The 25,452-nt window shown below is 42.1% G+C and overlaps 1 protein-coding gene across 3 annotated transcripts; it reads left to right on the forward strand.

The window, feature by feature from the left end:
- On the forward strand, window positions 1-25,452 carry ZBTB34 (zinc finger and BTB domain containing 34). 3 transcript variants are annotated; one of them, XM_019636442.1, is made up of 3 exons: window positions 38-69; window positions 3,111-3,123; window positions 19,009-25,452. In XM_019636442.1, the coding sequence occupies exon 3, from the start codon at window positions 19,019-19,021 to the stop codon at window positions 20,531-20,533; it is 1,515 nt and encodes a 504-aa protein (XP_019491987.1). In that variant the 5' UTR covers window positions 38-69; window positions 3,111-3,123; window positions 19,009-19,018; the 3' UTR covers window positions 20,534-25,452. The 3 variants fall into 3 exon arrangements, with proteins under 3 accessions (XP_019491979.1, XP_019491987.1, XP_019491972.1); XM_019636427.1 differs by lacking the exon at window positions 38-69 and adding an exon at window positions 310-1,341 and having other exon boundaries at window positions 3,002-3,123; XM_019636434.1 differs by lacking the exon at window positions 3,111-3,123 and having other exon boundaries at window positions 1-69.

Genomic DNA, 25,452 nt, shown 5'->3' on the forward strand with positions numbered 1-25,452 from the left:
CGGGCCTGGCGCCGGCGGCGGCGGAGGGAGCGCCGCGGGCGGGCGATGTGAGCGCGGCGCTCTCGGCAGGTGAGACGCGCTGGCCAGGGGCGGCAGGCGGCGGGCGAGGCGCGGGCGGAGCCGGCGAGGCTGGGGACAGTCCCCGGCCGCTGTCCGGCTCTCTCTGGGCGCGGCGGGGCGGGAGCCTCCGCGCCTGGTCAGTCCGACGGGCCGGTGGGCGGCGCGGGCTGGAGCCGAGGCCGGGAGGCGTCGGGAGGCCCAGGGCACCTGCTCGGGCCAGGCGTGCGCCCCCGAGGGGCCACCCGTGCTCGGCCCGGAGTCCGGGTGCCGCTGGCGGGGCAGAGGGTCGCGCTCGGCCAACTGCCCCGAGCTCTCCAGCTTCTGTCTCGGGCGTCTGGGGATCCCCTGCTTCCGGGCCCTTCGTCCCTGGGCGCGCTCCCCCTTTGTACGGGAGGTCGGATGGTTGAAACCCCTGGATAACAGGGCCGACCCTGGTGGTGGCTGCAACCGAACCCCTGCCCCACGCCACCGCTTTTTTTCAGGTAAACAGGCGGCGGCGCGTCGTGCTTGGCCCTAGACGTCTCCATGGTCATTCTCGCCCACAGTAGGTCCTGCCATTACCGAGGGCTTGCCTGGGGGTGTAAACAGTGCCCTTCTAGGCTAGACGGCAGTGCTTTAGGGCGGCACTAGCTGGGAGTGTCGGTCTTGAGGCTTGCAGCTCGCCTCTTCCATGCCGGGCCTCAGTTTCCCCATCTGATAAGTGAGGATTTTAGATTCTCTCTCTTAAAGACCCTTGTTACTCTGCCATTCTGTGTATGTCTGAAATTGGAAGGGCTGTCTCTGATTCAAGAGATTGGGCAGTTTCACTGAAGACTTTTTGCAAATATGGACTTTTTGGCCACTTAATGCACTTGGTTTCAGACAGGCTTTAAAATGATTCCAAGAAGCGTTTCTGAATGTTACCTTAATCATAATTCATCCCTTGCTTTTGTTCCTAATAGTAGTCAATCACATCCCCCTGAGTTTTTGCATGCAAATTTTTTTGTTGTTGTTTATAGTTGCCCATTTTCTCTTTGTTCCCTAGTCCAGGCCCTCTTTGCTTCACATCTGGATTATTGCAACAGCTTCTTAGCTGGTCTCTGACTTTAGAAGTTCTCCCTACACCTCCCCCATCCTTCCTTTATGCTAATGCCAAACTTAATATAGGAAGTCAAAAAAAGAGTTGAGTGTTTGCTTGCTTATTAAATGTCAAGATGCTGTTCCATGTGGTGGGGGAAAGTAGTAGAAGACACAGCCTCCGAGCAGCTTTACACAGGGTGCTGCGCCGTTACCTGTAAAAAGGTAATTGATTAGACAAGGCTGTGTGCTATAGAATTAAGAGGAAGGAGAGGGGGAGGTCATTAAGGACAAGTGGTCAGGGAAGGCTTAGTGAAGGGGTGAGGGTTGAGCTGGCTATGCAAAGATGAGTAGGATTCAGACAGGAAAAGAGGAATCATGCCCAGTGACCTTATGGATTTAGTGAACAGACCAGTCTCCTTGTGGAGACGGGTTCATGTGAGGAACGGAATAGGAGGAAAGATTGGTTGGGCTAGTTCCTGAAAGAACTTGAATACTAGGCCAAAGTTGAACTTGTTCCAAAGGCAGTGGTGAGGGCAGGAGACTGGGGGTGGTTCATGATAATTTGCAGGAGGGGAAGGGAGTACTTAGAGGCCAGATCAGCCAGGAGGCCATGGCACTTATATCCCTCCTCACAGTAGTGGCCTCGTGCCTGCCACTCTGTGTGCAGCCATTGCCCACCCTGTCTTTTCAAGTCTCCTTGGTTTGGCCCCTCCTCACCTGCCTGAACCGTATTCCCCACTTCTCCTCCCAGTCTGTGCCCTTCGGAAGCAAGTTTATGACTGTCCCTAGGGCTTTGCTTCTGTTACTGCCCCTTCTGAAGTGCTGGCCTTCTTTTTCTCTGTGTAAATTCTCCATTTCACTTCCTCAAGCCCCTGCTGAAGATATACTTCCTCCAGAGGGTGTTCCCAGCCTGCCCTGCCCCCATGCCTGTGCGGCACTCAGAACCTAAAGCGCAGGATTTAGCACTTGTTCCTTGGTTATTGAACTTGTTCTTGTCCCAACTGGAGTGGGAGTTTTTTTCAGGGCATTGTGTCTTAATACGTCTCTCGGAGCCCTTGTAGTATCTAATACTATAGCTGGACTTTTAAAGGGGGGGAGGGAGCAAATTTTTTAAAAAATCGTTTATTAAAAAAATTGTTAAAAATTAACAAAAATCAAGAAGTATTTGAGAGCCCATTCTAAAAGGAATTCTCTTATTATCAGCTTTCTCTGTCATATAATCACTTATGTCTAATACTGCCATTCAAGGTGAATATTTTCAGTTTTCATCCTTAGGGTGCTAATAACGTAAAACGAATCTTTGAAACATTAAAATGTTAACTCTTGATTACGGGAAAAGAAAAAATTCAAGTAATTCTGCGGTTGGAGGCTGTGGCAAAATAAAGCCCATCAGCTTTAGAATCAGATAGGCCTGGGTTTGAATCCCATCAAGCCTACTTACTAGCCAGCGATGTGAACTTGGGCAATTTATACAATGTCCCTGAGCCCCTGTTTTTTCATCTGTAGTGTGGGGATAAAATCCACTTCATAGGGTTGCTGTGAGTTTTAAAATGAAAGAAGTATATGAAGGAGGTAGCAGAATTTACAGCACCTAGTAACTGCTTAATACATTTTTATCATTGTCATCTTCATTAATATTAGGTGTAAATATATTAAGATGGAGAAATAATAGGCTGCTGAACCTCAGTGTATCTACTGAGTTGTGGATTTTGCACGTCTCTGGATCCTGCTTCTACTTTCCAGCGAAGCTTTTGTTAGAAATGCCAGTATCATGGATCTAGAATACCATCATTATGTCTTATTCCCATTAATTTTCATGTTACTTTAAATTATGCTTAGTGTTTTTCAAACTTATTAATTGTGTCTGTTTAATGTTTTGTAGCTGACAAACTGCTGAATTTAGCTTAGTGAAGGTCATCAACTGAATGCAGTTTAATTTCTAATGGTTATTTTCTGGTTAATATTGATGGCATGGAAAAACCTCATGGAAGAAAGCAATTCAAGGTGAGCTTTTCTAATCGTTTTGTCATAAGAGGCGGAACTTAATGTATTTTCTAGGTCCAGCGCCCCCTGAAGTGCCAACAGTAAACAAATATAGGATGCTACTCCTTGACATTTTTGAGTTCTTTGTCTGAAGAAAACTTATTCATTCTTTTACCTGAAACAAATCTTTCTAATTCATGATTCGAATTTGAAACATTTACCCATTTCATAGACAGAAGTAAAAAGAACGGACATTATGCAGAGAAATGACCGCAAACTACTCAAAGTACTGCAGATTGTCACCCCTTAATTATCACTGTGTTGGTATAATGATATATCCTTAAATGAGAATTCTCTTTGCCCTCAGAGTTCATCAGTAAGAGTCAGGCACCAATAAAAACCCTGCATCTCACCTGTGTGCCTGGATTAAAATCTGCCTTTACAGGAGATAAGAATTCCGGCCCTGGAGACTGACAAATCTAGGTTCAAATCCTGACTCAGTCAGTCTTAGTGACCTTGGGAAAGGTGCTTAGCCTCTCTGAGTTCGTTTCGTCATCTGTAGAATGGGGACAATGGCGGTATCTGTCTCATCATGTTGTCGGGAAGATTCAATGAGCAGGTAAAGAGCTTGCTTAGCATACAGCACACGGTAGAGGCTAAGTGACGGTAGAGGCTCAGTGACAGTTGGTTTTTGACATTGCCAGTAAGGTTAAAGAGGCTGTTCCTCCCCTGCTGGGAAAGCTCAGAAGAAGCTTCTGATGTTTGCAATGACTGAAAGACAAACCCTGCTGTCAAACCAAAATGCACTCTCAGAATTAGTGTATCTGAGCAGACTTGGAGAACGTTAACGCCTTGGTAGGAAATCTAACAGCTTGGATAAAAATGTTCTATCAGGCTCACATGAATTAATGCAGTAAGAACTCTAGACTTGTTTTCTTTTAAATTAGGATGAGTGCTTCATGAATATCCATCACGGAATGCCATTTTATTTATTTTTTTCTTGCCGGGGGTTTCAGCAGCACCAGACTGTTTCTTGCAGCCCTGGTGATATTCGGTGGCTGCTTCCTAAAGGATTAAATTGTAATTTATGACAGCTCAATTTTCATTTTGATCTAGGCCCAGGCAGAAATACCTAGAAAAGTTATTTTTATATAGTTGTTACTGTCGTCCCTAGTGCTTCCATCTGTGGTCTTTTTAATGACTTTGTCTGAGAATGAAAGTTGGGGACCTTCAGGTCTTAGGTGTCTGATAGGGAAAACCTCGTTTGAGTTGTGTCTCCGGTATCGGCAAGTGACTGAAGCCAGCAGGTGTGCGTCTGGGTCTGGAGTCCTGAGCATCTTGATTGAGAATAGTGGGTGCCTCCTGGTGCCTTCAACAGCTTCTAGATTTGTAACCACACTTTCCTTTCTTGGAAGTGTTGCTGAGTATTTTTAAATGAAGTGGAGCCAATTAGAGTATTGATGGGCTGGAGGAGACCGAACCACCTTGTTAGATGTTGCCTGCGGGCAGAGACAGTCCCACATCTGTTGGGTCTTCGGCAGGAGGAGTTGAAAACCCAAGGTGCAGCTGTGGTGGCATTCGCAGATTTTGAGGCACCAACTTGGTTTAGGTTGTGTCAGCTCACAGATGCTAAGAGCCCCTCTCTGCCAGACACTGCTGGGCCCTGGGCACGCAGCCCCTGCCCTCAGAGAGTTTGCCACCGAGAGTGTGAGAGCCCAGCACCACAGGAGGCTCAGAGAAGCAGCCCATCTCTGATTGCGTAGGTTGTGCACTTTTGTTCTCATTGTCATGGGGAACCGATCCCAGGGCTTTACACAAGAATGTTGTTGAGGGGATTTCAAGGTCCATGGAGGGGTGTTTTGCCCAGATGACATTTAAGTGTCCTTTCTCATCTGTAGGTTCTCTTCAAAAATGGGTCAGCAGTATGAGAAGATGTCACTGGTTTTGGTTTTCATTCCGGTTTCCTTACAGCTTAACAGAGCGCACGATGCAGAATTTTACTAGTCATTGAAATGGTGTGTTAAGGAGAGGGGCAGGTGTGGATGTTACCTTTTTCATGAGATATATGTTACAATACTTCTTTTATAGGAGCAAACAACTTTTCTGTAATCATCTATCCTTTTCCTGTCTTCTCTCCTGAGTTAACCTCTTCTTACCATTCACCCTCAGTTGGAACAGTTTTTGGTTACTCCCAAACGGTATCTCCAGGTCTCACGTTTCTCGGTAGCTCCAGCCCCATGCTTCGCACTGCTTGTTGGACAAGTCTCCCCAGGTGCTCAGTGGGCACCCTGAACTCCTTTTGTCTGAGGCTCAACTGACTTGCCTCCCAGAATGGATCACACACCTCAGTCTCCAAGCCCTGTTGAGGCCTTCTCTGGACCCATGTTCAAATCGGCTGCCGCCAGATTCGGTTTGAGTTTTCTAATCTAGCATCCGTGGTCCTCCACATTCTGACTGTGGTACCCCTCTTTCCCATGTCACCCCTTGTTCCTGGGCCCTGGCCACCACCCCAGGCACCATACATTTTCACTCTGCTGTGCTCTGCTCTTGCCCTTCCTTCCATCTGGAGTGTTCTTTCTGTTCCATTTGAAATGCAAAATCCTGTTCAGATATTACTTCCACCATGAAGTTTTTCTTTGTTCTATTTTGATTTTTAAAAATCTCTTTGGTTGAAAGTAATCAGTCTTGTCATTGCTCCTCATAGCTCCTCCTTTCTGCCTCCATAATTGCTTGATGCAGTATTTATCCATTTGCAGCCTATCCTTCTCTAGATTCTTTGGTTTAAAAAAATTATTTATTTTTAGATAAAATCCTATATCATCTTAGAAAAGTTTTTTTAGCAAGAATAATATAGCTGTGTGATTAAAATGATTCAAAAATGTAAAATAAAGTCTGTTTTCCTTCCCTATCTCCAGTCCTTAATCCTCATTCCCCAAAGTCACCAACATTAATAGTTTCATGCAATTCCTTCCAGAATGGCTACAGCAGCATACATTCATTCTTTTAAGAAAAGTACATGAAGGGAATCACATATACATACATATTGTTCTGTATCTTGCTGGTTTGGGCCAAATATTAGAGCTCTTTCCTTGTCAAAGCATACACGTCTGTTATTTTTAATGGCTGCTTAGTGTTTCATTGTTGATTGGGGTTTTTTGGACCAAGTGTCCTCTTGTGGATTTTGAGATTGTTCCTCTCTCTCTCTCCCTCCCCCCCCTTTCCCTCTCTCTCTCTCTCTCTCTCTCTCTCTCTCTCTCTGCTATAGCAAATAAAAATGTTCAGTGGACATCCTTGTTACATATATCCTAACAAACTTTTGCAAGTACTGTATGTTTGTAGGCTCAATTCCTAGCAGTTAGTTGTGGACCAAATAGTACATGACTTACATTTTGATCGATATTACCAGATTATCCCTCAGGATTACACTTGCCAGCCCTTTTAAAATGTACGCAAGTCTGCGTTACAAATGGTATCTCATTTTCTCTCTTTGTAATTCACATGTTTTTAGTCATGAATAAAGCTAAACATCTTTTCATATGTGCTTTTTTTGGTCATTTGTCTTTTCTTTGAACTGTACATATCCTTTGCCCATTTTTCCGTAGGATTTTTCGGTGTCACCTCAATCTGTTTGATTTATAATATAAATTAAGGAATTTGGAAAGTAGCCCTTTGTCAAATGTGCACGTACTTTTTCTCACTGTGTCGTACATCTTTTGGCTTTTAAAGGGGGGATTATTTTTTTGGCATAAACTTCTGTGTTGTCAAGTGTGTTTGTCTTTGCTTTTGTGGCTTCTGGGATTTATGTCATGCTTAGACCTTTTATCATTATTATAAAATTCATGCTTTCTTTTAGTTATTTTTTGGTGATAATCACGTCTTTTTGTCATAAGAATAATATGGCATTAAGTGGAAAATAATCGGACCCTCCTTACATTCCCTGGTGCTTTGTAAGAAATTGTTAAACATGCAGCACCTTCGAAAACCAAGAGAGTTGTCTTTCCAATAATCAGGTGTTTTTTGTTACACAAACCTGTGGTGTTATCATACATAAGGGCGGTTGTTGCCTTTTTGCCTCTTTTGCTCAAAACTCAGTGGCAGGAGCAGGGTGAAAGGTAGAGCAGAGTATCGATTATCTGGTGCCTGTTCACCTCTTAGGATCAGCGTGTCTGCTCGATTATGGTCAGCTGGTTTATCTGTCTTTGTAAAGTGACTTTTTTATTCTAAAGCTCCTTCCGATAAAATGCATATATTCTTAGCGAGCTTCGAAACCTGGATTAAGTATCATTCCCTTGTTTGTTGCATTTCGGAACAGCTTCTCCAGGGTGTGCTGATATGTTCTGTAGCTTTTTGAGGGCGGGGTCTTAAAAAGATTTCCAGCAGCCTTGTTGTCATATGGTCTTGCATCAGATCTTAGTTTTCTTTTCAGAGCATGCATGCATGTTGATTTCTAGGACCCCGCCTTCCCTTTTACCCTCAGGTCTGTGGGAGGCTGACTTGCATGGCGATCTGCAGGACAGCTCCCCTCTCTGCTGTGGGTTGTGCCCACCTGTGCCTGGCTGTGTAAATGGCCTGCCATTGCTCAGTTTGATGTCGCTCTGCAGCGGATCCATTTTCTTCCCGAACCTGTCCGCTCTCTACTCCTCGTGGTTCTGTGTTGCCCCTGGCCTGAGCAGGCCTTGCTGCTGTCCTCGGTGCTTGGTCAGCTGGAGAGCCCCTCAAAGTCTGCTCTTGTTTTGTGAACACCAGTCTCAGTGCTGCTTTGAATTCTGCTGAACTTGGGCTGAACCTGTGTCTTGGCAGCATCTGCTGTCTGTGACTTACCTTCAGACATTAAAAGGACCAGTCACTCGAGCCCTAGATCAGTGGTTTCTAATTAGTTGTGGCTTTAGCATATAGATAGCTGTTTACTTAAAGCAGGTAAAATCAGCCAAGCTTTGAGCCTGGGGGTGAGGAGGAAGGAGGGTCAAAGCTGTGAATACGGAAGACATATACTTCAGCTGAAGGGCCACCTGGGACTTTTTTTCTGACCTGTACTGGTGATTTCGATCTAGAAAAGAGGGAGATTTTGATCTAGAAAGAGGGTGCTATAGTAAATTCCTGGAGTTGAAGTGTTTGGTGGCTATTATTAAAATGCGCTCACAGGAAGCAGCCGGAGCCCTGGGCAGCAGTGGGGTTTTTGCCACTTGCCTTTATCCCTTTTCCTGGCTCTACCCTTGGGCAGAAATGTAACCTAGGGCAAGCTTTCATTCCTCCTGCCTTTTCCTCGGGCCCTTCCTGCCTCCCTCTGCTGGCCCTCCCATCTCCCTGGGGCCGATTAAACAAGGATAAGGGCTTATTGCCTAGAGGGTCTGGAAGGGCAGACTTCAGATCAGTCCTGGGAAAGTTAGCCTCTTGGAGCCCAATTTCCTCATTGCTAAAGTGCCTTCTGGGGGAAGGTCAAGAGGATCAGGAAATAAGGCATGTAAGGCCTTTACTACTTGCCTGGCCTGTTTTAAGCATTCAGTAAATGCTGCTTATTGATGATGATGATGATGGACTTCCCCAAGTGACAGAGAGGGTGGGGCTAAGAAGTGCTGTGGGAGGTGACAGTGATCCCCTTTTACAGTTGTCTTGGCTAGTGTGGAAGTGGCCCACATGGAAGTGGACAAATGCCTGGACTGCCCGTCTCAGAGGTGGTCCTTCCCAGAACCCACTGTTGGGACCAGTGGTGGCAAGCTCATCAGCTGACCACGGCAGAGGCTGTGTGAGGTGAAAGCTGCTTCTAGGGGTGTGAAATATTCTCAAATTAAAGCATTTGGAGGAGCAAGAAGTTTGTCCATTGGTTGAATGAGAGCTGCGGAGAAGTGGAGAGCCTGACAGGTTTGAACTTCCCAGCAGAGCGTTTCAATTACGTCCTCTCCATGTATGTTTTTAAAAGTATTTCACATTCTTATCCAAAGTATAGCTTTTACAAACAAACACAAAATAAGTATTGTTAAAATAAGTATTAATGGTATTGAAGAAAAATAGCTTTTATGTGCTTGGTTTTTAAATTACAATATAGCGATGTAAGTGTCTAGTTTGGGGATGGTTTTTTGCTTAGTACAATATGACAGAAAGACCAGTGACTAATTTGCTGAATTAAAGCTACTGATTCTGATGTATTTTAGTGAGTGGAATAATCAAATTCACTATTGTTTTCTCAAGCAGCTGCAAACTTAGTCTAAATGAAAAGCTAATATAAGTCACTTCTCTGCATTATCAAAAGTGAATCGCATTCCCGTATCTCTCTTGAGTTGGAAGGCATCTGTATTAAGCTTGTACAAACTGCAAGACTGGGACCCTTTCTTACTTATCTTTGAATTCCCTTTGGTTTTGTGCATGCAGGAGATTGAAATTGAATGAGTTTGTCCTATAAATGTAGAAGAATAATTCAAATTCCCAGTTAGTATGCCATTTATGGATTGCAGTGAAATCTAATACGGATATACAGCATACATGACAAAAGACTAATTTCCTTAATTTGCAAAGAGTTCTGACAATTCAACAAAAAAGGCAAATATGGGCAAAGGATATGAATAGGCAATTCAACGACAGGCAAATTACCATTAATCGTGAGAAAAGATCAACCTCATTATAATTACAGACATGCACATCAAAACAACGGGATAACAATTTTTAACCTATCAGTTTGGCAAAAGTGAGAAAGTTTAATACCCATTATTGGCAGTTATGGGGGGAACAGGCACCTCCATGTGCCGTTTGTGGAAGGATGGTTGCTGCCCCCTTTTGGGAGGTCATTTGGCATTATAGATCAAAATGAAAAACTAACTCAAAATTCCCTCTGCTAGTAAGAAATACTATGACTATTTAAATTGCTTCCTGCTTTGGTTAAGTACGCTGTGACCCAGCCATCTGCAGAATACCATGAAGTCGGGAAAATTAACAAAGTAGGTGAGTTTGTGCTGCTATGGAAGGATTTTAAGGTGTATTAAATACATTTTAAACAGCAGAGTACAGAACAGTTCACGCTAATAGATGTTTACAATTTTCTCTGAAAGAACACCCAAAAACTCTTACCAGTGATTATCTTTAGGAAGAGGAACTGGGGAAGAGTTTTACTATTCATTTTATATTTTTCTGTACTGTGAAGTTTGACCATATGCATATATTTTATTTTAGAGATAAATTAAACATTGATGTAACTTAGGTGTAGGCCCACTGACATTCCACGCAGGGGAGAATGCAAGACCTACAAGAACGCAGTGAGTAGCCCAGGCTGGGAAACTGCTGTGCAGAGAAGTGGAGGATCATACTTGAACTTGATGTCTCTGTAAGAGGGCATGACTTCTTTACCTCGGAACCACTGGACCTGATAAATCAAGTCACTGGGTGTAGCACTTGTGATTTTTAATTATGTCTTTTACTCCCTTTAGCCTGGTAATGTGCCTCGGACTTAAATTGCCTGCACATTCCCTGTGTGTCAGTCTTTTAGTGGCCTCTTACTCAAGAGCGTTTCTTGTTAACAGCTTTAGGCAGGCGTCTTTGAATCCCATTGTCACTGCCAAAGAGGTGTTGATGTAAAGGAGAGGAGAGTGAAGCACTTCTTGTCTCATTTTGTAGAAAAATGGAATCCCTCTCTTAGGTATTAATCATCATCTTTCGTTTATCTCTTCAGTGTTTTTCTTTCATGTGTAGGTCTCTACTTTTCTTCTGAGAAGATAAAAAGCCACATAGAGGAGGAAGAAGCCTCATTGTGAAACTATTTTCAGTTTTACAGACTCTTTTCAGAAATGCTTTATTATTTTCCCTTTTCGGCTGGTTTGTGCCCAGGACTCGGCACCTTTGAAAAGCCCGAACCCACCTTTCTTTTGCCTTTTAATTCCAGAAGTCACTGTTTACACACTCTTGTGTCATGAAAATGCATTAATGAATAGGCCACATTTGGACACTTGGCAGATGCCAGGTAGTACCTGGGTTTCTAGAAGGCAGCCTGGTGTAGAGATGAGCACAGCCTCTGGGGCCAGACTAGGTTCATCTATTAGATGTGGGACCTTTGGCAAGTGCTTAACTTCTTTTCTTGTTTCTTCATCTATAAAATGGGGACAATCATTGTATTTCCATCTAAAGGATCAAATTGATTCATATATAAGGTGTTTAGCACAAGGTAAGTACTCATTATATGTAAGCTATTATAGCACATTCATTGCATGAATTTCCCTCATTTCATTATTAAGCAGTAGTGTTGGGAAGTAGTTCTTCCAAGACTTTTTCTAGATAAGAAAGTCAGTTAACTGGCTTATCCAAGGCCACATAGCTATTTAAGTGTTCATTATTATTATCTATACTAGAAAGTGGCAGAGCCAGGGTTCATATCCAACAGGATTCATATCCAAGTCTAACTTCAAAGCCAGTTCTCTTTGTTACACCACCCTGTCTCCCTAAAAAGAGTCTAGAATAACTAACCTCGATTTTACCATGTGCCAAGCAGCCATCATGCGCAGTGCTTCCTACTTCCTACATATTTTCCTCATAACAACCCATGAGGCAAAGACTGTTATTTCTATTTTCTTTTCTTTTTTTTTTAATTTTTATTGGGAAACATTTTTTCAGGACCCATCAGCTCCAAGTCAAGTTGTTGGAGGGCACAGCTCAGCTCCAAGTCCAGTCACTGTTTTCAAGTCCAGTCGCCGTTTTCAAACTAGTTGTGGGAGGCACAGCCCACCACTGCATGCGGGAATCCAGCCGGCAACCTTGTTGTTAAGAGCGCATGCATGCTCTAACCACTGAGCCATTCTGCCGCCTACTGGCAGCTCAGTGGCAGCTCAGCTGAAGTTGTCTTCAGCCTAGTTGCAGAGGGCCAGCTCACTGGCCCATATGGGAATCAAACTGCAACCTTGTTGTTCAAAGCACGCACTCTAACCACCTGAGCCACCCGGCGGCACCTATTATTCTTATTTTAAAGATAAGAAAACTGAGACTTGGAAAGGTTATCAAGTACCTTGCCCAAGGTTTTACTAGTAGAAAGCAGGTATCTTCTGAACTCAGATCTGACTCCAAATTCATGTTCCTAATGGTTTTATTATAATCTTTTCTTTTAAAAACTGGATGAGGTGTCTTAAAAAGTTTTAAGTGTTTCTTATTTTTAATAGGTAATGCGTTCACATAGTTAGAAATTTTGAGTCTAAACAGATTCAGTGAAAGCTAATAGGCCTTCCAGCTACCCTGTCCCCTTCACAAGAGGCAGCTGAGGCTGTTGCAGTATATCAGTCCAGAAATAGTCGGCGCTTGTCCATGTATGTACATATTGACACAGTGGTGTGTGTGTTTTCATATTGCTTTATACAAATAGCACAGATACTGTTCTGTGCCTTACCCTTTTCATTCAGCAACATCTCATGGTGGTTGTTTCATATCAGTGCTAAAGAGCTGCCTCATTTATTTTTTCCTAGTTGTGTAGTAGTCTTTAGTATGGATGTACCAACATTTATTAACCAGTCTCCTCTTGCTAGGTATTTAGTTTGTTTTGACTCTTTTGTTCTTATTAACAACGCGGCAGTAAATTCCTAGGACTAAAATTGCGCAGTCCTGGGGGATGTGCAATTGTAATTTGGTGGGTATTACTAAAATGCCCTCCAAAGTATTTGTACCACTTTACACTCTTTCAGTATTACTTCTATGTATATTTTATATCTGTATACACATACAAACTTTTAGAAGTAGCCTACTTTTGTTGTTGCCTGATTTTTTTAACCAGCTTTAAGAGGTATAACTTACATACCATAAAATTTTCCCATGTTAAGTATACAATTCATTGATTTTAGTAAATTTATAAAGTTGTACAGCTATCACCATAGTCTAGTTTTAGACCATTTCTGTTATCCAGAAAGATCCCTCATCCTCATTGGCAGTTGACCTGTTACCTGTTTTTTTGCTGTGTTATTAAATATCCATTCAGCAAATATTTATTGAGTGTCAGGCTGTCATCTGGCAGATAGTTATTAAAACAGATAAAAATCCCTGCCCTTGTGGGGGTTACACTTTGTGGAGCTAACTTTGTGTTCTTCTGTGGCATCATTTTAATAAACACATAGTATTCAGCATATAGGTGTTCTATACTTTCATAATTCCTTATTGTTGGACATTTAGGTTGTTTCCATTGTTTTGCTACTGTCATTGAATATACTTACGGATCAATTCTTGTGCTATATCCATGATTCTTTTTTGTGATATAGAGTGCTTAAGCAAGAGAAATGCACATTTTAATTTAAGGCTTTTGTTATATTTGCCTCCCAGGAGGATATGAGAGCAGTCCTCTCTATAACACTGTCAGCCACCTGGGTTGTGTTTTTAAGTCTTGGCAATTTGAGAAAGAAGAATTGTGCCTCATGTTAATTTTTATTTCTTTGTTTATCGATGAAGTTGTTAAGCATTTCACTTCTATATTTCTAAGCATTTCATTTCTAAATGAAGCATTTCATTTCATTTCTATGTTTCAAGGCTATTTTAATTTTTATTTAGCCAAGTATTCGTATTTGTCTATTTTTCAATTATTATATTTGGTTTTTATTGATTATAAGAGTTTTATACTTCTCTGCCATATATATTGTATTTTTCATAGTTTGTCTTTTTTTGATAAAAGGTATTTAATGCACAAAAGTTTTTACTTTCATAGTTAAATCTGTGTTTCTTCTGGCTTCTGGCTTCGTGTGCTTAAAAATACATTATACGTTATTTTTGGGTATGTTATGAAGAAGGGATTTAACTTGATTATTTATTTGTATTATCCAAGCAGCATCTATTTCAAGAATTCTTCCTTTCTCACTGATTGGAAATGGCCCACAAGTCCCATCCTGGTCTGATTTCTACCTGCCTTGACATCCCCAAGTGGCCTCTGCCCTCCCGCTGCTCCTTATCCCAGTAGTGCCGCGATACCCAACATTTCCTTCCTTCCCGACTCAGGCTCTCATTTCTGTACGTGTGATTCCTTCTGTCTGGAAAACTGGAAGGTTTTCCTATGGCAACCACCACCTCCACCATATCTGGCTAACCTTTACTCATCCTTTAGGTCTCAGTTGAAATATCATTTGTCCAAGTGGCCTTCTCAGACCACTCCCCCATTTGGAAAGATCTCTATCTTTTATTGCAATTTATAACAGAATTATAGCTCTCCTGGGTCCCCAGTGCCTGGCACATTGAAGACACTCAGTACTTACTTACCAAATGAATTATAGCCTAATCACACATTTTGACATCTGTATGTTTGGCTGCATTTTTCTTTTTCTAAAGTCCCTTCAGTATTTACTCTTCTAGACCTGCACTGTCCAATATGGTAGCCACTAGCCACACGTGGCTATTGAGCACTTGGAATGTGGTTATTCCAAATTGCGGAGTGCTGTTGGTATAAAATACACATCAGATTTCAAAGACTTAAATAACTTTTTAATATTAATTACTTGTTGAAATGATAATGTTTTAGATATATTGGGTTAATAAAATGTATTAAAATTCAGTTTATATTTTTAAACAATGTAACTGCTAGAAAACATTACACATATAGCTTGCATTATATATCGATCGGACAGCAACGTTCTAGAATAATTTAAAAAGCATTTTTGTCAAGTTTCTAAGAAAATGACTCCATTGGGCTGTATTATATTTATGAATTAGTTTTGAGGGAAAGTATCCATCTTTATAATATTGAACTTCCCTGCCAGAAGCATGATATGTGTCTCATTTAGACATGTTTTTGTCCTTATTAAAATCTTACAGTTTTCTTCTTGTAGATTCTATTTTTTGTTTATCCTGTAGGTATTTTATAATTTCTGTTACTGTTGTTGGCTGTAACTTGTCATTATCTTACCTAACTGGGTTTTTATGTACAGTACTTTTTGAAACCCAGTTATTAGATCCTGATTCTAACAGATTTTTTTCAAGTGATTCTCTCGTGTTTTCTATGTAAATAGTCATATTTGCCTTGAATAGTAATTTCACTTCCTGTTTTCTAATGCCATATGCCTTAATTTTCTCTTGCTGCTTTGGCTGGAACTTCCAGAGCAATGTTAAGTAAGAGAAGTGATGGGCAGACAGCCTTGCATCCTCCCAGGCACTGACGGGAATTCCACCTTCACAAAAGTGTTTACTAGAGTGTGTGCTAGGGAACACTAATTCTTTGGAATATTAATATGTGTACCTTGAGAGAAGAGTTTCACCGTTAAATGAGTTTGCAAACTGCTGAGTTAAATAGAATTCTTGTCTGCAGGACTTTTCAGATGGGTTATTATGCTAATGTGTTTTTTAATCCCAGGGAGGTAGGGATATTGAAGCTAGCTCATGGGCATGTGTTCTACTAAACACAGTGTGGGAAATGCAGATATGATGTTTCCCTTTTAAGGATGATATTGCCATTGGTTTGCATTAGATACTGTTGTTATATTAAGAAAATATTGTTCCATGCCTAGCTTATTGAATATTTTTTCTTTACTTTAAAAGGGCATTTTACCTTTCTAAAATGCATTTTGGTATAGTATTGATTTGGCCATATGATTTTTCTCCTTTAAGTTACTGACTTTGCAAATTATATTGGTATATTTCCTAACATACAGCCATCTTTACATTTGGTCATACTACATTATTTTAATAGGTTATATTCGCTTGTATTTCCTTTAGGACTTTAAAGTCCGTTTCCTGAGGGAAAGTGAGTTTTCCTTTTGCTCTTTGCCATCTCTGGTATCAGCTTTATGCCTATGAACCAAGATGCTTTAAATGTTTTAACGTGCATGTAGAATAGTATGAATGGCCTGAAGATCATTTGTGCTTTAGTGTTTGTTTCTTTTTTATTTAATTCTGCCAATTTATGTTATTCTAAAAATATGGTCATTCCATACAGATTTCAAATTGATTTCAGTCATAAATCTAGGATAAATAAGGAGTATTCCTGTTTAACCACTAACTTGTTTCAACTCATATTCTGAAGTTACTAAACAAAATTCTTATGTGATCTAGTCACACTAACCAACTGATCCTTTTCTGTAAGAGTCTTAGATTTAGTTGCACATTGTCTTATAATTTAAATTTTTTTCTCTGTGATTATATGCTATTCTGTATTAATTATTGTTTTGCTTTCTTTGGGTTTAATTTGTTGGTTTTTTTCTAACCTCATGACTGATTTATTTTTATTCTTTGTTGTTTCGTGGTAAACAATTTTAAGGTACTGACTTTCCCTGTTAAATTTTATTGTTGTTTCAAAACCCTCAACATTTCATTATGGAAAACTTCAAACATACAGAAAAGTTGAGTTTTACAGTAGTCAGCTGTATACCCATCATCTGTCTAGACTCTTCACTTGTTACCATTTTACTGTTTGCTTTATCACATATCTATCGATCTCTTTTTTTGGATGCATTCTCATGTAAGTTGAAGACATAAGTAAGTTTCACTCCTAAACCCTTGTTGCTGCAGATTTGATGTGAGTTTCCTTATTTTCTAAGTAGTTTTATTCCGTTTTGATTTTGGCTTTGATTCAGTACTGATTCTAGAGGTATTTACATTTCTATTGATTGAGTTTTAAAAACTAAGATATAATTGTTAGGTCTAATTTTGTTACGTTTGGCCAGAGAAGGCAGCCTGGGCTGTATATACTCCCGCGGTGTTGAGTGGGTCAGTGCTATGGATTCTAGGCAAGAGGCAGCCAGCCCGTACAAGGTGTGCCGTGTTGGGAGCACTAGTGGAAGGAAACACACTCGTGATGTCCATCACTCTATTTTACTGCTGCTGTCTAAAAACCCTTGCAGTAACTTTGGTCCTGTCCAGGACTTCCATGGAGACATGTGGTACACATCAAAAGATCGTTGACATTTGGTGCTGTCAAAAATGTTCATGAGTGGGCCGGCCGAGTGGCACGTTGGTTAACAGCTGGCTTGAGACGTCAGCTCTAAGCAGCAGGGCCCCGGTTCGGATCCCACATGAGGGCCAGTGACACTGTGCCCTCTACAGCTAAGATGGTGAACAACAGCTGGACCTGCAGCTGGGCTGCTATGAGTCGCTGGTGATGGCATAGGCTGCAGTGGGCTGCCGTGAGCTACTGTGAGTGGCCGGCAGCCAGCATGAGCTGCTGTGAGCCGCTGTGAGTGGCCATTGAATGGCCGGCGACCGATCTGCCTCACCTGGGAAGAGAGCAATGATCATAATACCAACATGTGCCAGTGAAGCCACGTCCTCCACAACTAGACTGAAGAACAAAAGAACAGCAATTTGTCTGTTCCCCTTCCCCGATTTTCCAACGCTGTTCCCCTCCCCCAATTCCCCAATAAAATCTTAAAAAAAAAATTAAAAAATTCATGAGCATATTTGGTCCGTGCCCCATGGTCAAGGACCAAATGTCCGCCAAGCCTAAGAACTTGTCACTGAAAGGGACTGAGTGAGCATTGCTGTGTAAATTACCAACCTAAAAAGATAGAAAGGTGTGCAGAGCTGAAGGGGGAAGAATGCACATCAAGACAACTCAAATTCTAAACTAACAAGGGTTCAGCTCCATTCATTTTATCCAATGTGCTGTATAACTGAGAAACACCAATTGGAAATATAGAAATAAGGCAGAACATACTTTGATGAATTCACTTATTTTTTATTTATTAGTTTCAGGTGTACAAAGCAACGTAATAGACATTTACACCCCTCACAAAGTGATAATCCCCCTCCTGCAAGCTACCACCCCTCTGACGTCTCATATAGCTGTTACAATACCATTAACTATCTTCCTTAGGCTATATTCTACATCCTGTGACATACATACATACATATATATATATATATATATATATATATATATTTTATAGTTAACATTATTATTCAACCTCAGCTTCAGGTGTACAGAGCATTGGTCATGTGATCCCTCTGATAAGTTCAGTGCCCATCTAGCACCTACATAATCTTTACAACATTATTGATTATATTCCCCATACTATATTTCATATCCCCATGACTATATTATATCTAATTATTTTTATTTATTTTTTAAAAGATTTTATTGGGGAATTGAGGGAGAGGAACAGCGTTGGGGAATCAGGGAAGGGTAACAGACAAGTTGCTGTCCTTTTGTTCTTCATTCTAGTTGTGGAGGACATAGCTTCACTGGCCCATGTTGGTATTGTGATCATTGTGCTCTTCCCAGGTGAGGCAGTCGCTCACCGGCCATTGGAAGGCCAGGCACAGCAGCTCACGAAAGCTCACGCCTGCTGCCGGCCAGCCCACTGCAGCCTATGCTGTCGCTGGCCACTCACAGCAGCCCAGCTCTAGGTCGAGCTGTTGTTCAGCATCTTAGCTGTAGAGGGCGTAGTGTCACTGTCCCTTATGTGGGATCCGAACCCAGGCCCTGCTGCTCAGAGCTGGTGTCCCAAGCCAATTCCTAACCAACGTGCCACTCGGCCGGCCCCAACTTATTTTTTACTAAGTACAGTAATACCTTGGTTTGTGAGCATAATTCATTCAGGAAACAAACTACTTGTATTGCAAGACGTCGCTTGTTTACCACATTAAAAGGTATTAGAAACGTTTGCTCATCTTGTGAAACACTCGCAAACCAAGTTACTCGCAATCCAAGGTTTTATTGTACTTCAAATCCTCAAAACTAGGTGAAACAGGGTAATAGTTTCCTAAAACGATACCAGATTCTCAATCAGAGTGGCAGTGGCCCTACTATATATGTTTTAATTCTGATCAAGATAAAAGCTAGGCAGTTAGGGCACTAGACTAATTGATCATTTGGCTATTTGGCTTTAGATGAATTAACCAAGACGTGAAAGACTGAAAATAAGAGGAAGAATGGAGGTCCAGTAGCTAAAGTGATGGTATTATTTTTGCAAGCTTGTGTTTATGCTGCTCGTACTTAGGAGTCCTGGTGAATTATGAAACTCTCTCTTTCCGCAGATTACGCTTCATGTCAGTAGAAATGGACAGCAGCAGTTTTATTCAGTTTGATGTGCCCGAGTACAGCAGCACCGTTCTGAGCCAGCTAAACGAACTCCGCCTGCAAGGGAAACTATGTGACATCATTGTCCACATTCAGGGTCAGCCGTTCCGAGCCCACAAAGCTGTCCTTGCTGCCAGCTCCCCATATTTCCGGGACCATTCAGCATTAAGCACCATGAGTGGCTTGTCAATATCAGTGATTAAAAATCCCAATGTGTTCGAGCAGTTGCTTTCATTTTGTTACACTGGAAGAATGTCCTTGCAGCTGAAGGATGTTGTCAGTTTTCTGACGGCAGCTAGCTTCCTTCAGATGCAGTGTGTCATCGACAAGTGCACGCAGATCCTGGAGAGCATCCATTCAAAAATCAGTGTTGGAGATGTTGACTCTGTGACCGTCGGTGCTGAAGAGACTCCAGAGAGTCGGAATGGAGTTAAGGACGGCAGCTTCTTCGCCAATCCCGTGGAGATCTCCCCTCCCTATTGCTCTCAGGTACGGCAGCCCAGCACAAGCAGCGACCTTCGGATGGAGACCACGCCCAGCAAAGCTTTGCGCAGCCGCCTGCAGGAGGAAGGGCACTCGGACCGAGGGAGCAGCGGGAGCGTGTCCGAGTACGAGATTCAGATAGAGGGAGACCATGAGCAAGGGGACCTGCTGGTGAGGGAGAGCCAGATCACGGAGGTGAAGGTGAAGATGGAAAAATCCGACCGGCCCAGCTGCTCCGACAGCTCCTCCCTGGGAGACGACGGCTACCACACCGAGATGGTTGACGGGGAACAAGTGGTGGCGGTGAACGTGGGTCCCTATGGTTCAGTGCTCCAGCACGCATATTCCTATTCCCAGGCAGCCTCGCAGCCAACCAGCGTATCGGAAGCTTTTGGAAGTTTGAGTAATTCCAGCCCGTCCAGGTCCATGCTGAGCTGTTTCCGTGGAGGGCGTGCCCGCCAAAAGCGGGCTTTGTCTGTCCATTTGCACAGCGATCTGCCCGGCCTGGTGCAGGGTTCTGACAGCGAAGCTGTGATGAATAACCCCGGGTACGAGGGCAGTCCCCGGGAGAGGAGTGCAAGAGGTCACTGGTACCCGTACAACGAGAGGTTGATCTGTATTTACTGTGGAAAGTCCTTCAACCAGAAAGGAAGCCTTGACAGGCACATGCGACTCCATATGGGAATCACCCCCTTTGTGTGCAAGTTCTGCGGGAAGAAGTACACGCGGAAGGACCAACTGGAGTACCACATCCGGGGCCATACCGATGACAAACCATTCCGCTGCGAGATCTGTGGGAAGTGCTTCCCATTCCAAGGGACCCTCAACCAGCACCTGCGGAAAAACCACCCCGGCGTCGCCGAAGTCAGGAGTCGCATTGAGTCCCCCGAGAGAACAGATGTGTATGTGGAACAGAAACTAGAAAACGATGCATCGGCCTCAGAGATGGCCCTAGATTCCCGGATGGAAATTCACACAGTGTCCGATGCTCCTGATTAAGATGGTAAAGAAGTGCACCGAAACAAAGCACATGAATCAATGCATATTTGTGATTTGCTTTGTTGTAATCTTTAGTTTTCTCAGCCATCTGGAAATCTCTTGGTCTCTTGGCAGTTTTTTCTAAGGTTTCTGGAAGGAACACTTCATTGTGTTTATCCTTTCCCCGCCCTCCTCCAAGGAGCTCAAAGCATGAAGGGCATCGTATCCAGGGAAAACACAGGCTGACAGTATTCCTCTTTGGCTGAACTCTTAATCCAAAATCTGCCAGTGATTTCGCTATGCCAACTGGTTGACCCTACATTCTCTGCCAAGAGGCATACTCTCTCTGGTGCCATCACGCACTGGCACCAGTGCGTTTCCATGGAGAGAGACTAGAATGCCGTCAGCTGATACAAATGGGTAACCTTTTCTAATTTAAAATTACTTTTACGGAGTAGTTAGACAATTTATATATATATATAATAAAGTGATTATTATATATATAGTATATATACATTCTCAAATTTGATTTTATTCTGGTTGAGGTGAATGTAAGAGGAATATATAATTTAATACAATGTGAACAGGGCTTTTGACTCTGTCTTGTCCCTACCTAATCTGTTAGGGTTTTGCCCCTTTATTTCCCTTACAAAAGAATGTTAATAGGCTCTCATATCTAATAATCATTGTGTCCAAAAGCAAGCAAAGCAAATCACAGTGTTCATAGCTCTGCTTTGTAATAAATACATAAACCAAATGCCATAAAATGTACTCAACTCGAGTTGGAAAACATTTGGGATTTTTGTTTGTTGTCCAGATGGTAGGCTGGATGACCCGTGGTGCTGACCTTTTTACATATTGTAGTGTTTTATTAGCCAACCCCAAAGGAGCAGTGGTTTTCAGTGTTTTTACTGGCCTACGAATCTACCTGCATTCCGTACTGTAGAAACATACCAGGTAACTAAATCGAATCACTCTACCACGAGTTACTACTCGCACTGAAGGAAAGGGATTTGTAGCTCTGTCTACAATATTCTCCATGCAGTGTTGTGGTTTTGTTTGTTTTTCTTTCTTTCTCTTTTCAAACAGCCAGTTCAGGTGCACAGCAACTTTTTCTACATGCAGTTCCCAGGGAAACTGCAGAACTTGGAATTTGTACTTTTGTAAAGATAAACTCTATGGGAATTGCAAGCAATATATCTTAGTATTGTGTGTGCTAACGAGAGCCTTGGTGGCTCCCCCGCACTCTCAGTGTTTCCTGCTTAAAGAAACCAACAGTTCAAAAGCCCTCTGAGATCCTCTGTGTGTCACCAAATCTGTGTGTCACCATTTTTTTTTTTAGGTCACGTGGTGCTATCTTTATGTTCTGTCTCCTTTAGGTCAGTATAGTTGTACAAAATGTGAAATCAAATGGTAATAGTGAATTACTACTTTTTTCCTCTCTTGAGTTCAGAGCTTGAAAACAGACCTCAAAAGCATGTGCTGGCAAACACATTACTGTATCAAAACACACCTGAGTCCTATTGAAATAATGTTCTATTAGTACTTTAGGAAATGTCTTCAACTCTGTTTTGTTCACCCGTGTGCTTCTGGTAAACAAAACGGGCTTTACAAGACTGCTTCGGTACTGTGTACTCGGACAGAGGCATTTGGTGAGCAAATTGGTGGTGAGTTTGTGCTGACGCTGCCTGTAGGATGTCAGCACCCCAGACTCTGCTTGAGAACCTTGGCTCTGAAACTCTCAGCCCGTGCGTCTCCACAGGAGAACAGCACAAACCACCTGAAAGGAAAACAAATGGAAAGACCAACCTCTGAGGCTAGGAGTTAAAGGAATACAGAAATAGACGTTTGCTGGTTTTCCATGCTTTTTTGGCTCTTAAAATACCAAGAATGGTGGGGGTTGGGGGCGGTATTTTTTTTTGCGGGGGGGAGGTTATTTTGAGAAAACAAATCATTCAGGCCCTTGTGCGTGATGGCGCCCAGGGGTGGTAGCCGTGCAGTGGCATCTCTTTAGCACACAGGATCTGTTCACGCGTGAACTGCGCCACACGTCAGTGTTACTACGTACAGATTACACTCGAATCCTGCTGCTCCCGGGAGCAGCTTTTGCTAAATCGGGTATATCGTATGCCTTCTCCTGTCAAACTGCCTAATAAGGGGCTTGTTCTCTCCCTGGAGCACTTGTTCAACTCTTGTCAAAGCCGCGTGCTTCAAGGGGAGGCTGTACCCCAAGTGTTTACCCACTTAAATATGTTCTGGGGTTTCAGGTAAATGTTTGTAATTTTTTTTCTTACACGAATAAGTTTGGTTTTGATTTTTTTTTTTTTTAAAGAATTCAATGCAAAAAATTTGTGTTGTGATACAACATAACATTTGTGACAAGAAATGCCCAAATCAAGGATGTGAGAGGTGAGGCTCAGGGAAGGAACCTCCTTTTCACTCAGGCTTGGGACCTCGTGCGGGGTCTCTAGAGCATTCCGTGATATACCAGACAAGGCAGGAGGGGAAACACTTGGGGCGAGCACCTCGAATGTCCCAGTTCTTGTCACCGTGTCAGTCTTATCCTTATTTACACGGAGTTCTTTGTATTTGTAAATTTGTTTAACTGGTTTGAGTTTACCAAAGAGTGACTTATCCAAAATTGTCTTTGACAAAAATATACATTGCTTTGATTGTACAGTTCAGGTTCAAACATTGTAATGGGACTGTTTAAGGGGCAGAAAATTGATTGAGTTTCTCTCTGATGACCATGACTCCACATTTTGCAAGTTCCACTTGCTCCCATTCATGTTGCTAACACTTTACCCTTTCCACTGCTAGCAGTGTTAAGAGTGAATTCTCAAGCCATAACACAGTACTGTAAGGTTCCACAGGGCTTCGAGGGGTCAGCGCGGAGGCCAGCACAGCTGTGTGGCCTCTTTGAGCGTGCGCACCGTCATGCTCCTCCGTGTGCGTGGCGGGTGGCAGATTTACTCCATTCAGATCGGGCAGCAGCAATTACTTGTGCCTTGTCACACGAGGATGTGCCAGGAGGATTGACATGACCACAGAACAGAAACATTCTCCCCGAAGTTCACGTCTCTGCAGACGAAGTACGCTGTGTAACTCCTTAGAGCAACTCTTTTTGGAAAGCAAAGTCCCTATTTCTGTACAGTTTTAGATTAGATGTTTCATTTATAATGAATGCAAAAACCAATTAAGAGAAAAGCGATATGTGAAGAAATCTTTTACAGTAAAATATATCCTGAGTTCCTATAGGTTTGTTCATAATTGAGTCTCTTCCCGAGCTACCTTTTCCATACATAGACAATGTGAAGACAGTGGCAGCGTCCTTTTCTATCGGGGTTTTACCTGTTATTACAAACTGTGAAAACAAAGAATTTTATACTTTTACTGTTTGTGGTTCTAAACAGTTATTTTCATTCGAATCGGTTCTCTACCCTCTAATTTCTACTAAAGCTGTAAATACATTTAGAAATTATATTTGTAAATACAGTATATGAAGACAAGTTAATTTTGGTCAGTGGAAAACCTCCCAATTGGCTCTGCCTTGGCCGCTTTTTTGTTTTTGTTTTTGTTTTTTAAACAGCAGAAAGGATACTGTCAGTTCACTGTTAAGCAGAATATACTGTAGATCTAAATTAATCATTTAAAAATCTCCCAGAGCATGAGTGCTTTCTGATGAGAACGGTTATAACCAAGTCTTTGTTCTCCCTTCGCCCAGACCATAGGCCTGCATCATTTTGTGTGTGGTTTTGTTTTTAGTGTTGTTTTCACAGCCTAGACTCTAGGAAGAATTTTGCAGGAACACAAAACAAGGGCTGGGGGGAAATCATCTATGTGAATGAGCTTTACTTTAAAGAAATCAATGTATTTTATTTTAACAACTTTTTCTATTACTGTGATTTTTTTTTTTTTGTCGTCGTCATTATTGTTAAATTCTGTAATGGTTTTCTGTGAAGCCTCCACTGAAAGGGACTCAAATATGCAACACCTAAACTATTTTCCAAGGGCACACGCCCCTTGAATGGTGCTTCTAGACTGGTCAGGGTTATTTATTAAATTTTATATATGAAAGTATTGGGGAATTATGTAAATTCTTTATATGAAACTATTTAGTTCATAAATCATAGATTTCATATTACTCAGTGCAACTGAACTCAACGTTCAGAAGAGTCATTCACATTGTTCCAAATTTGTAATGGTTGTCACATGCCACATACGTCTTTTTCAGTAAGTGCCAGAGTGTTTCCCCTGTCTCTGCCCAGCGCTTGACTTCTCGGCCCGGAAGAGAACCTGCTTCCTCTGGTTCCCCTCTGAGCCTGCACAGACAGGGCTGTTGTAGTTCTTGATCAAGCCCTGGAGCGAGCCTGGCCGCAGATTCAGTAAACGGACCTCTTGCTGCCCCTCAGTGACAAGTATGCTGTGAATTCAACCTCTGGACTTGCTCCCCAAGCCGTTGGTTGCTGCCCTGACTATATAGTAAGAGGTAAACTCACCTGGTTTCTTTGAGAATGACCATTTTTCTAATGTGAAAACCATCTCTCTCACCACTTTTATTAGTAGGGCTAACATTTTTTTCCGTTATAAATGGTTGAGCAATTTGAATGACTTAACAGTGTCATTACCTTGCAATATAAAATGGTAACCTCACAACTCCACACTTCATCACTATATGAAGTAAATGAAGCTAGCTAAGCGGATGCTATATCGACTAGTAACTTGCCATTAAGGATTATTTTATAGCATGGATTTAAGACTATTTATTCAAATGATATTTTACTCTTGTATTCATTTTGTTTTAGATTTGTGACATGAATATTTCAGTGCTGCTTAATTTTGTTCTGACTTCTTGTTTCTTGCTTGTAAATGGCTTTTTTATGGTATCAATACAGTCAATGGAAATTGCTGTTTGTAAATAAAAATGCTGCTAGAGCGAA

The sequence above is a fragment of the Hipposideros armiger genome, unplaced genomic scaffold, assembly GCF_001890085.2.
Source record: "Hipposideros armiger isolate ML-2016 unplaced genomic scaffold, ASM189008v1 scaffold_3, whole genome shotgun sequence".
Lineage (NCBI taxonomy): Eukaryota > Metazoa > Chordata > Mammalia > Chiroptera > Hipposideridae > Hipposideros > Hipposideros armiger.